Source organism: Melospiza melodia, chromosome 5, assembly GCF_035770615.1.
Source record: "Melospiza melodia melodia isolate bMelMel2 chromosome 5, bMelMel2.pri, whole genome shotgun sequence".
Taxonomy (NCBI): Eukaryota; Metazoa; Chordata; class Aves; order Passeriformes; family Passerellidae; genus Melospiza; species Melospiza melodia.
Genome location: NC_086198.1, coordinates 34,033,102 through 34,046,770, shown reverse-complemented (window position 1 = coordinate 34,046,770; position 13,669 = coordinate 34,033,102). Strand labels below are relative to the sequence as shown.

Here is a 13,669-nt window from a genome sequence, read left to right as displayed (position 1 = left end):
GAGAGCATATTTGTGACGTGTGCTTCTGAAAGGGCACTGCATTGGCATCTATATATTTGGATATTCTCAAGTCCACATTTAAAAATGGCAAGTTATCTTTTAATCATAGGATATTCATAGTAAATAGAAAAAAAAAAAAATCTTGCCAGTCCTTGCTGCCCAAAGGAAGTCTATAAACAGGACTCCTGAGGGTATGCAAGTAAGCTTCAGAGGAATTGAAGAAGTGTGGTTGCAGTGTGAGTAATTCTACTTACAGAGAATCTGTCAAGAATATAAAAGGAAAGCCTGGCAGTGGAAGTGTCCCTGTTGCTCTGGTAGGACAAAGACCATACAATCCAGTGTGATTCAGTAGAACTTCCTTGTAAGTAGATTAGGTCCTCCCTGTCTTGACTGATAAAGATACAAGGTGATTTACTTACAGGAATGTGTGCAAGCCTCTGAATAAAAAGAACTGCTATTGACTTTGAGTCACCAGCAGTGATGAATTTTTGAAGTCAGTTTACCATCGTTTAATACTATTTTAGAATAGCTGTTAGTGTGTGGCCTTTTCATTTCTGCCAATAAACTTCCTAATAGGTACTGAAGCAGGACTGAAAAGCCTGTGAAACACCATGGAGACGTTATTTGTTCAGTGTTGCCTTATGACGTACTCATGATCTTTTTTTATTTGCTTCCTTAACTTTTTTTTTAAACCTCCTTATTTCATTTCTGTTCAGTGTGTGTGTTGATTTTAGTGATGGTGTAGTTCATTGTGGAAGTGATTTAATGTTCACTTGTGAATACTACTCCAAGGCACCTAGTAGCATTAATATGTTAGTAGCTGCCCAGTGATCATGCTTCCCATGTCAGCTGTAGAGCACAAAAGTTATACTGGAAGTACTTAGATAAATCTATTTCCTCAAAATGGCTGTGTACTTTCATTTTGTCAAAATGCCTGCGTGTTGGCTTTCTTTGCTGCTGAAATGCTGTTCTATCTGTTCCTAACTTCCCTGTTTAACAGCAGACAGACCCAGGGAGCACTGACTGAATCGGATGATCCCGAAACAGGCTGTCTAACTGATAACAAGCCAACTTCTCGACACTTCTATCCTGTCGCCTTGCTGCTTGTCAGCTCACACCTGCTGGTTGTGTGGCTTATTTTAAGTCTTGCTTTGCTATTAGCCAAATATCAATAAACTTTACTTGTGTTCCTTTCTTTTCTACAAACAGCAACGAACTAACTCTAGAAAAAAAGAATCATGTTGTAATATTTCTACAGTCTCAGACCCCAAGGATTCATCTTTAAGATTCCAATGTCTGAAATGTACTGTGTTTTCATTCTTTTTTTCTGAACCCCGAGAAGTATACTATGCATTGAGTGAATTGATTTGCTCTTTCTGTTCATGGTAAAGCTTTCCCACTGTAATTAGCGCAAAGAAAGCCCACTTACAATGCTGTCACTGTATAGAAGTTGTGGAATCCTGAATGCTTGAATCCCTGTTTCCAGAGTAATTAGTCTGACAAAAAAAATAAATAAAAATTTGCACAACACAAACTAACCCCTAGACAAATATGGCAGGGCAATGGTTTGTGAGACTTATCTTCCGTTGTGTTTTTTCATTGTAACTAGCTGATGGGATTGTTTTCGTTTAATAAATTATTATTACTTTGCTACCACTAACCCTTTTCTGTAGAGTAAATAGAATATACTAAGTTCTGTTTTGTAATGAAATTAGCCTGTTTGTAATTGTTGCTTTAGTTGCTTTTGCTTTCAATACACTTTTATATTCTTTTTAACAAAGTCCTGTTTATGTCTTGATGCACCACTTTGGCACTTGTGACTTTTGTACTGTATGTGAACGAACATCCTTCCTTTATAAAGCAGAGAGGTGGATTGGGCTGTTTGAAAAGCCATTCTCTCTTTTTTTCATTGCAAAGCTGAACATACAGCAAATGAAGCAGAGATGAAACTTTCCTTCACTAATCTCTAGGGCCAGACTTAATAAAATTCCTTATTCCTAGAATGCGCATTTTAGGGCAATGTATACTCACAAATATATAGCAAATCAATTGAAAAAAAAGGTATGAAAAGGTTTAAAAGGCAAATATATTTCTGGAATTAGAACAAAATGTATCATTAAAGTATTTAAATTTTTTTACTGAACTTTAAACCGCAAGGGCAGATATATTAGGGGGGATGGAAAATCTTATCACCTATTTCTGAGGGCAATAACTGTACTGGGCCTGGCCTTGGATTTAATTCTGTAAGATGTATCATCACTCATGGAAAACAAAAATGTAGAGTTGAATCCTTGTTATTTTTACTTCAACTGTTGCTGAAACTCTGCAATGAACAAATAAAGCATATTTATTTATTCTATGTTTCATGAAGTTGTACTTTTTCCCCCTTTCACTAGAGAAGGATGCCGCATAGAGAATGTTCTGAAGAATGTCAAATGCAGAAAGTATGCATTCAACATGATACAGCTGATGGCTTTCCCAAAGTACTACAGACCTCCAGAGGGGACATATGGAAAAGCTGACACCTAAGTTTAACAAAAGTGTAATCAGGAGCATGTATCATGCTAATTAGTGAATATAACAACTGCTGTTTATGACATATGAATTGGGAATGTATGACCTGTGGAGGTGTTATTTTTAGCAGGCTTTATCATTTTACACTGAAATTAATCTGATTAGTCATTATGAAATAAAACCATGAAAAAGCAATGGACTGGATATTCTGAAAATCAAATATATTCAACTTATCTTTGTGAAATTGAAGCTTAGTATGACTCATAAGCCAGTTGGAATTAGTTTCTGGGGTCATTTGATTGAAGATTAAAAAGGGAAATGGCATTTGCTGTAGGAACAGAGATTAGTAATCTGGAAGGTGGCATTCTGACTCCAAACCAAACCCTGAGATTTGATTTAAGAGGTATTTTACTGCTGGAAAAGGTGTTTTCTGTAACCAGCAGAGCACTGAGGTCTTGATCACTAAGGATTAAACCCTTCACAGAAATGTTTATGAAAGATGCTAATGATAATACCTGGACTAAATATAATTTTGGTAATTACAATTAGCTTCTTTACATAAGCATGGTAACTTCATAATGTGTTTTTAGTAATTGCAGACTGTAATTTCAGTAATTCCATTTTGATTCCCTGCGGTTCATTTGGATGTATTACTCTTGGTTTTCTGTACCCCAGCCAAATACCACTTATTTCACTTTCACATAGATCACGCTGCAATCAGGGCAATTAATTCCACAAGTAATGTGACTTGAATTTCACCTCCTCTTTAGTGTACACCCTTAAAAGCAAATTTTCTTTTGTGCTAGGGAAAATAAGTTGTATATACAGGAGTTAATGTATCTTTAGACTCTGAAAACTTCTATGTTATTAGAAAGCCTAAAATAAATGTTATGAGTAAACTGCTGTACTAGGACTAGTTAGCCACAGCAGCTGATTTATATCAAATTTGTAATGCTGCAGGTAGATACTCTAGGATGAAGAGCTATCAGCTTTAAAAATGAATGTTAATGTTCTGCCAGCTGGTGTTAATCCTGAAATTTGTCTTGCAAAGAACATTTGTGTTTTCTAATTGTGTCTATTTACTTCTATTTATCTTCTTCTGCCTCCCAGAGAAGAATACAATTTTAAATTCCCAAATATTCACTGGTTACTGACCTTTATGCAATGCCTTTCTTTTTATATCTAGAGCAGAAGTATGAGAAATGTAGCCTAGTGAAACTACCCTGGGAATTTGAGCATCTATAGGAAATTGTAATTGCCATGGATAAAGAAGTAAATGTTTGCTTACTCCTATGGAAGTCAAAGAAATCTCTATACACCGTGACTTTTAATTTGTTCTTTTTAATCCATTAATATTCATTACTGGGTACAAATCCGTAACTGTAACAGAATTTAAGAGCCTGATTCTGCAAATTCTATTTGGGTGATCCATGGAACTGATCTATCATTTGCCTAAAATTAAATCCATCTTGTGTATTTGCAAGATCAGGCTTTGGAGTTTGTAGGAAAACATCAGAAAGAGATCCTTGTTCTAATACTCATTGATTTCAGTGGAGCCAGAAATTCACCTATACAATACATTAACTAATTGGAACGATTTTTTCCAAGAAAAGTAGATAATGTAAGTAGTGTTCAGGTGCATTAGTTTTTTATTTCTATTATATAATATGCTGTCATTAATTGCTTCCTTTTTCTTGGAATGTATTCAGTATATGTCAGAAGAGTTGACAATGCATCACAGATAAGCTCAGACTGATGAGAACATAATGCCTTGATTTCTTCTTGTCATGTACCAGTAGAAGTGGACAATACTCAATGGGTGGCTGGATATGTGCATAAATTAGTGTTTGTCTATTAATATAATGTAGCTGATATGTGTGAAACTTTTTTGTGAATTTATGGAACATAATCTTTCCTAGAAATGTAATTTTTCTTCTGTCAGGCTGCTGCACTAACCCTCACTATATACATGTTTATTATTAGCTTAAAAAACCCCTACATATGCAGTTTAGAGATAGAGATAAATTCCTTATGGGTCTCTGAAATAACCCCCAGGCATGCAGTAGAGAATGCCAACCATTGCACAGTAATTCTGAAACTGTCTGTAAAAACCTCAGTGGAGATGGTGCTCTTTGCTGGGTGCTATAGGTACCTAGACTTCTTTATCTGAGTCCCATTGGCATTCTGTCAAATTAAAAATATGAAATTATTCTAGATTTTCTTGTCAGGAAAATAGTCTTTCAAGATTTTGCCTCAGCATTTTAACCCTGCCCAGGCTCTAAATTGCTGTTATCACTACCATGTTATTTTTGTGTTGAAATTGCTTTTCACGCTGAAGCCATGGATTTGATGAGGAGAAAGAAAAAATGGCACTGGATTGCTATCCTTTTTGTTTTAACAACCATTCACAGTATGTTCTTGTGAAATTAAATAAATCCCTTATTTGCTAAAGATAATTAATTAGACAAAACCACAAATACATCAGTCAGCTGCAGTGAAGACTCATGCTTGCGCCATTACAGAAGAGTTGCCTGAGTTCTGTGCTAAATAGTGCTGAAATTTTTCTCACTAATATTTGGATTGGAACATCTTGTTGTAGGTCAGGAGAGCTTTGTAAAACCTGCAGAAGTGCTCCAAGTCTCCTGGAAAAACCTCATTGCTTCAGTAGCAAAACAGGCCCAAAGATTTTGTTGTTTGGTCAGTGCCTGCTGGGGCTACTGTGGTCCCTGTGGGCGAAGGCTGTGCCATCAGCTGACCATGGATTCAAAATTTTGGGGTTTTGTGGTTTGCCTTTTATGAAGAAACAAAGAGGGGCTTGCTGCAGGTTGATGGTTGTGTTACATGGAGTACATTTACTCTTTGTAGCAGCTGCTCCCAGCCCTGTGGGTTGTTTGAGTGTCTGACCGAGGAGTTAAATCATCCCTGGGGTCTTGCACATTATCTTCTAGCTCACTGTGCATTTCAGTGCACAACTTAATTTTTATGAGCAAACTACATTGTTTGTCTTGCAGAAGGATAAGATAAGCAGAGTGATTTTGATGGTGGCTCCACAAAAACTGTTCCATAACTGCTGTCTTAAAACTTTTGTAAGGTATCAAATAATCTGCTTTTAGAGGAGGGCAGTTCTCAAGGGCTAGAAGACGAAAATTCAAAAATACATCTGGCATCTAAAGCCAAATCTTGTCTTAGAGATGATATTATTTGTAGAAATCAAATCAGGATCTGTCTCGAGGAATCCTGAAATAAGGGCTTCTAGCTTTCAATATTTGTACAATGCATCACACACTTACATGGGGGTTTTGTACCATAGAGTAGTGACTAAATAGAGAGCTAGTCTAAAATAACTAAAAACATAAGGAAAGGAATGTTAAAATATTTTTTCCCCAGAAATGATTGTAATATTGTTATAATACATGTCTATGAGTGACATTATATTATCTATTGTTTATAATACATGTTTATGACTGACATTAAGCAGGCAGGTCTTTTTTTTTTAAGTCTTTTGAGGAATTTAAAATACATTCTGATTAATGTTCATACTTTGGCTTTTATGGAGCAATTAGAAAGCAAAAATTTTTAATCATGTTATGTGATTTTTGTCTACGTGAAGCTATGTATTTTGATGGAATTCTAGCAATGTCTGTGTTATAAAAAAATAATTTAGGAGGACAGCTGAAACAAAATATTAACTGGGAAGTAGCCTTAATGAAGCCCTTTGCAATGTTAATTTTTTTCTATCTGAATTTTGCCATTACATAAGTGAAATGAGGAAATTAACAAACAATTTTGTGTCTAAATCAATGTCTCCTGTGATGAAAAGTGATGAAAATTCACTTAGTTGCAGTGGAATAACTTGTAATGATATTCTAAATCTTCACTAGTAATTTTGGTATAAAGAAGTGCAACACTCCATTTTGAAGCCTACTCTATAATATGCCTATTAAAAGTTTCAGGAAAAAATTATTTTTATTTCTAGATTAAACACAAGTTCCAAGAAATCCTTTGGTCCATTTTAAAAAAAGGATAAAATGCACTGAACATCAACCAGTGTAATAAAGAAAGGAATTGCATTGAAAACTATGCAGCAAAATTACTTGTGTGAATTAATGTATGTAATCACTTAGCAGTCTTATACGTACATTGTGTCAGTTGGTTATGTTGTAAACTTGAAACTATTGATATTTATATTTATGCTCTGTTTTATTATAAAGAAGTGCACTGTATAGGTAGTGCCATGAGACATGTTTGCATCTTGCTTTTCACTTCGTTGCAGCTTAAAAGCAGATGTTTACAATGGAAATGCTTTAAAGTAATTTGCTGTTCTCGAAAACACAAACTTACCTTGTATATTGCGTGTTTACAAAAAAAAAAAAAAATCATACAAATGCTTTTTTAGAGAGGAAAAAGTCACAGACTTCAGTCCTTAAAACACTGGGGTTTTTCCCTTAGCCGTACAACACCTCAACTGTTGTGCTGCCAAGCATTTGGCTTGCCCTCTGCAGGACTCAAACATTTATTTTCTCTTTCTTTCATAGCATCTGCTGAATAAGTAATATAACAGCCATGACTATCAGCATGATACTCATGATCCAAGTTAAAAACTTACATTTGCTCAGATATGAGCAAATACTTTGGGATAAATGAACTGTAAGACACTTGTGAACCAGGGTCTCCCTATTCCTAAGAGCTGAAACATAAGGCACAGGATTTGTGTGCTGACTGGGAAAAAAGGTTACAGTTGGAGTCTATGCTAAAAGAGTGCCCTGGCCATGCCAGTTTCAGAGCAGTGAGATTTGAACCACGCTGCAGTGGTGTTTGATTACTCCTTCCATGCATGCAAAATGCCTTAAAAGTTTTCAGCACTTCTGTTTATGAATCGTCTGACTTTAAAACTTTTAAAATCCCAAATTACTTTGGTACTTGTTTTCCTTTTGTGTAGCTGTTCCTTGTGATGTTCCTGTCTTACATTCTGGAGCACACAGGGCTGTGTATCAGTAACATTAACAGGACCTCAGTCCGCAGCATGTGTTTGTCCAGAGAAACAAAGCAAAACTATAGGAATTCAATGCTTTTTATATTTCAGGGTTTATCAGTTTTGTTTCATTGCTGTCTGTAAGCCATGTCCATTGTACACTATGTGTGTATTTTTATTTAAATAAATTTAATGTTTATTTTTTATGTTTCTGACTTTTTTGTTCGTTATTCATTTTTCATTGTCATTGCGGTGGTGTTGCCCAGAGGGAGGGTTGTCCATGCTGATGAGAGTGTGTTCCCTCCTAAAGCAGTTGGGGGAAGCCCACTCACAGGTCTCATCACCTCTAGGAGCAAGGATTTAAGAAAAGTTCTGAAATAACATTTAAAAGCCGGCAATGGGCAAAAATTAATAGTTCATATTCTTCTTAGTCTTACCATAACTTTCATCTCAGAACCAGGTGGGTCATGCATTTTCTAGTTCAAAGCAAACAAAACATTCACATGCCCATAAGGAGATCCCTTTCACATAACTGTTGATCTTTAATTCAGGTGGGATCAAGGCTTTTCGTAATGAAGACTTTTAAAAAGGTGATGTGTCATCCTTTGTCTGGTATCACATCTTCACCATCTCAGCAAATTATTTCCTCGGGAAATAATTATGGATTGCTTCTGTGCTGTTTTCTTGAGTTTCTGTTGGAATCTGGATTTATTATATGATCTCTCACCACAATGAAAGGTAAGTTCCCTATGGCTGGCTGAAATGTAGCAAACAGATCTTCTGTTTTGGTATATGATAAAATGTGGCTCATCTGTACTGTCAGTACTATGAGTAGAAGGTGGTTGCATAATTTAGTATCTCTGTTTATATGTTGGCATTTTTAATTTTACTAAAATATATTTAGTGAGATTTTAATTACTTGCAGAGTTCTTGATAACCTTTAGAAAACACTGGGAATTAGTGCTTCCTTGGAAATAAATTAAAAAGCTGTTAGCATTCAGCCAACAGGAGCCTAGGAGTTTTGTCTCTTACTAATAAAAGTGAAAGTATTTTAAAATTACTTTGTCTCACTTTGCATGTTTATGGATTTTATTTTCCTCATAAACCGGGAGCCACTTTCTTCTCACAACGATGTAAGACAGGAAAGGAGAAAGAACCTACAGCTGAAGTGAGATGATAGAATAATATGATAGCAAAAATATGTTTTCACTGATTCCCTTTCCAGTGTTACTTCAGAGCATGCTTGAGTATATGACATAATATTTCTGAACCACAGTCTGCAGGGTTCCACACTGGGCTGACCATTGCTGCCAGTAACAGAATGTATTCACAAATGCTGCTTCTGATAGGCAAGAGCTTTCCTGTGAGTGAAAAATCTTGTACAAATCACAGCCTTCAATGGGTATGTGACAGATGCTGTTCATGTAATTAAGGACAAGAAGGTTCTAGATGCAAACTAAACTGTGTGCTGTTTGCTATGCCTAACTAAACTGACCCTTTGCATTTCTGTGTAGGCTGTCTGTGCCCAGTCCTAGCCCAGGGCATAAATGAGAAGTACACTTGCTCTGCTGCAGGGAAAATCCTTGACATTATTAGAGGTGTAGATGTAAACTGCTTCTAAATAAGCTGGGATAAGAAGCTGAATTGAAAGATTTCTTCTATGTGTTTGTTTACATGTATATACATACATGTTATATTTACATTTTAATACTTTTATATGTTGTAGGATAGGAAAGGGCAGTGACATATGATCAGTTGAAAATGGATCTTGTGATATTTCTAGCAATCAAATAGTTTTGCTATTGGAAGTGTGGCACCAAAGATAGGCTCACATGAACAAAGCTTTAGCTCGTGCCATGTTGCATGTGGTGACATGTGGTGACTCTAATAGTAAGTTGCTTCTGGGGCAAAAACAGAGAGAGAAATGGGAAAGACCAGTACTAGACCACAGGTGCAAAGCTGGGAGAATGACAGCAGAACAACAAGGAAAGAATACTGCTCTCTTTCCCCAGCAAAGCCTACATGTTATATCCATTTTTCATGGAACAATAATTTTGATTGCTGCAGTTTACAGGACTGCTGACTTAAACAACTGCCATAGATAACCAGAGCAGAATTCACCCCTTGGGCGATACTGTTCCTCAGTAGTTTCCTTTTAGAGGCAGAAAGGTTTAAGCTCTGGTCCTAAAGTCATTCTTCACAGGCACAGAACCAGAAATAGGGCACTTGAGGTGAGAAACTCCAAGGAGCAGGTTTTGTGAGAGCTTTCAGAATCATTAGCATTCCTGAACTTTGGTTCAGAACTGCAAAAAACATTTTGTTTGTACAAGGCCCCACACAGGAAGAACTTACTCATGGTCATGGCAAGGAAGTTGATGGCAGTTTCCTGTAAATTATTATAATAAGTAGCTGATGCTAATGAACTTGTGCACAGAAGGAAATATATGCCATCAACACACTTTCTTTAGAAGGACTTTTTTAGTGGAGCAAAATACTCAAAAACATCTGAATGGGGTCTGGTTTGTTAGTATGATCTAATACCCAACTTTTTTGGGCACTTATCAGCATTTAAAAAACATCACATAAATAGGAGCTTAAGTCTGGTTTCCTACTTAAATCTAGGTAGATTCTCAATACTCTCTATTTGAATTTAACTTTTCTCTGGTATGAAATATTACAGTCTGGCTTTTCCTATTTTTCAAACAAAGCTGTTGCTGATTGGCCAAACAGGTATTGTGCACAAACATTCTCATAAAGGCAAAATGATTTTGAGGGAAAAATGGTTGTTCCACTTTGTACATTCTGCCAAGAGCAAGGGAAGAGGACAGTGCTCAGCTGAGGAGATAAGGAGGGTAACAATGCATCAAGGTTTAATGCTTTTTTTATGATAGATAAAAATTGTAGTCACATCCAAAGGTTACAAATCATTTTAGATAAAGAAAAGATAAAGAAAATTTTAGAGGTTGATTGCAAGTCCTAATGTAAATATAAATTACTTGCTTCTAAGTACTTTTAATTAAGTTTTAATAGGTTAATTATTTACACTGTTCAATGGGAATATTTTATACAAATCAAGGTAATTTTCAGCAGGAATTAAAAACAACTCCCAAACTCACAAAGTAACATCATCTAGTATAAATGAATACTTTTAATGACTACCTTTACCTCATGATACACCACCTCCATGCTTTGTTGAAAGAGAGAATTAATTTAAAAAATTAAATCAAGGTTTTTGCTTTTTTAATATCAGTATGGGAAATAGAAGTGATCATTTCATGGGTGGGAAGTAGTAGGTGTTAGCAGGTTTTTTGTGTGTGAATCCAGTTAGTGTACTTAGGTATAAAATGCTGAGTAAGAGTTTAAAAAACAAAAAAGTGGAGCACCCAGTTTATATTCAGTTTATATTCACATATTCAATGGCATGGTTAATGGACATCAGCAGGGGAGATGTGATCCCACACTTTTTAAAAATCAACAGAAAAGCAGTGCACACTATGCAATTCCGTTTTGCATTAAACTTATTAAGTCAAACCAATTTTTACAAGCACATAGGCTAGAGTTCTGGAACTTAATTCCTTTTGATCTTCCGCCTGCTAAATTCTGCTTCCCATTGTGCTACCATGCAGTTTATTTTTAACAGATAATTTGTTTGGACACCATTAAAATGAAAATATGACAACTTCTAGCGCTACTAATGCACTGAAATTCCTGTCAAGTTATTAATTGTCTGCACTCACACACACAAACAGACACACAAACAGCCATTTGCACAAGGGAAAATTGTAGAGTTAAGAAAATGTCGCTGCTATGTTCAAGAGCATGAAGCACACAAAATACAGGATCATGACTTTTGCAAAGCCAGCATTACAGAATACTCCCACTAATTTCTGTCCTTGAGGTGCAGCCCCCATAGCTGTTAGGTGTCTGGAGAAGAAGACTGCTATGATGTGACAGGTTTTAAATGGAACATTTTGGGGCTGAGTCAATTGATTTTTCTTTTCATTACAATATGACATTAATTCAAAACTTTTCTATGATTAGTGTTCTGAAAGGCACATTTCCGAATTATGGATTCTTTTTTCAGCTGAGCACTGCTTAGTGTTAGTATAAGGTGTTTTCTGTACCAGGAATGCACATCTTTGGCATGAGGGTTTTCATTCTCCTTACATCTTTCTGGGAGGAGCATCTTCAAATATTTTAAATATTTCAGTATCAATTATGCTGTGATTATACTCCTTTTTTTTTTTTTCTTAGAAAACTAGTAGTTCACTGATTTTTAGTGATGGGCCTACAAACATCTTACTCCGAGGTGTGCTCCGCTTGCAGCAGGCAGATCCACACTGGTTTGAGCACCAAGAATTTAAAAAGCCCTAAAGGCCGATGGATTGCTGATAAGGGCTGATAGCCCTTAGCCACCAGGTCATGGAGCCTCAGTAAGGAAGAAAACAAGATCTTGGGCTCACACACAGATTAACTTAGATTGCTCTCTTTTGGGGAGGTGGGTCTGGGAGAAGGGTGGATGCACCTTAGCTAGGAAGGGAACTGTGTGGATCAAATGGCCTTCAGGTATTTTCATGGTTTGTGATTGCACCCTCATAGATCATAAATACTGTCATAATCCTGTGACCTACTAAATATGCTGGCCTTTTGTTTTGCTCTAACACCTCCTATCTCCTTTTTAAGATATGATCTAATTAGTAATTCATGATTTAATGAATAACCTACATAAGTAGATATGAGTTCATGTCCTCAAAAAAGATACTACAAAAGATAACCAGACACATGAGAAGTTCCTTCTATGGATTAAATACTCTGGTGAGTCTCGATCTGAATCATCTCTGTGTCTATAAATCCCTGCCACTATCAGCAATATAGATCTATGACACCACAGGAAGCTTTTAGTACTTAGTTTTCCTCTGCCAGAATTTTGTTTTACAATCTAGCTTCCTGCTTTCATTGCTCATCTGGTAACTTGAGAAGCTGGATGGGGAACTGGTTCAGGAGAACTGTTGTATAACTTTCCCCTTTGAGCCCTGCAGAATTGCTCAACAGAGAACTCTTAAAAACTAAGGCAAAAGTGCAGTTATTCCCAGCAAACAGTGTGTACGAGTCAAGTTATACCTCAAGAGCAAGAATCAGATCCATCAGGAGAAAATTCTGTGGGAGAGGTCTGCCTTGGATATGCCAATTGCAAATAGGGAGTGCTTCAGTAAAACATAGGGGTCTGGATCAGTTCAGATTTTATTATGCAGTAAGGAAAACATGGCAGATTATCCTTTTTGGGGCTAGGTTAAGAAGAGCATCTATTTATCCAAAGCTTGTAAAATTTAGGTCTTCAATTGAGTTTTCACTAAACTTTTTAAGAAGACAAAGTTATGATGTGAATTCCAGTGAGAGAACCATAGTCTGAAACCTGTAACAAAATCATTCCAATCATGAGGCAAAGGGATCAGCTAGTACCCACCTAATCTTCTGCATGATAATGCAGTTCAGGAAATTTCAGGTATAATTGCCACTTATCTTCTTCAAAATACACATTTGTTTCATCTATCAGGTATAGAACACTTTTTGTTCTGACTTCCATTGCGTTTCTTTAACTTGGGCTTGTGTCTTGCAAGGCAGGATGAACATAGCTAAACTTGACATCTGTGGGTGCACATTTAATGTAATGTTTAATAGAAAATTATCTGGTCCTCCAATAAAGTTTGGAAGGTTTCGTTTGATATTTTGATGGAGAATAACTAATACAGTTTTACTGGTAAAGTCCTTCTTTTCAGGTCATGCTAGGGCCATAAGTCAGTGGAGAATCTATATGTAACGTACTTCTTATTTGGAAAAAAATATTACTCATTCCATCTGAAATTAGATAGGATGCAGATGAAAATAGTTATAAAATTAGCCAAATTGGTCAGGAAAACTAAGTATCCTGCATATTGGCATTTCTATCAGCACACTTCAAACTTAAAAACTAGAATTGCAAGCTCAGCCCTCTTGCATGGTACTAAAAGCTTTATTCCACTTCAATAGTTTCCTCAATCATTTTCTCCCAGTGTACTGCTCAGTTCATGACTGGGTTTGACAGAAAATGTGTCATAATATCTCCCATTTCTCTAGTGCGTTATTGAAACAGCAAAATGAAGACTAATAGCAATTAAGGCAACTTAAATTCCAGATCAGCACACA

At 36.1% G+C, this 13,669-nt stretch overlaps 1 protein-coding gene across 8 annotated transcripts in view; it reads left to right on the top strand.

Annotated features, from left to right (window-relative positions):
* The window catches only part of INPP4B (inositol polyphosphate-4-phosphatase type II B), a 267,765-nt gene that overhangs the window by 215,940 nt on the left and 38,156 nt on the right, over positions 1–13,669 (top strand). For 5 of the 8 annotated variants that reach the window (XM_063156983.1, XM_063156988.1, XM_063156984.1 and 2 more), the window contains one exon: positions 1,001–2,359. The exons of 2 other annotated variants lie outside the window; for them this stretch is intronic. In XM_063156983.1, the coding sequence (XP_063013053.1) occupies positions 1,001–1,175 (175 nt within the window). In that variant the 3' untranslated portion in view covers positions 1,176–2,359. Of the gene's footprint in view, positions 1–1,000; positions 2,360–2,396; positions 6,319–13,669 lie in introns of those variants that run through there. One more of the 8 variants, XM_063156985.1, reaches the window with a different exon arrangement.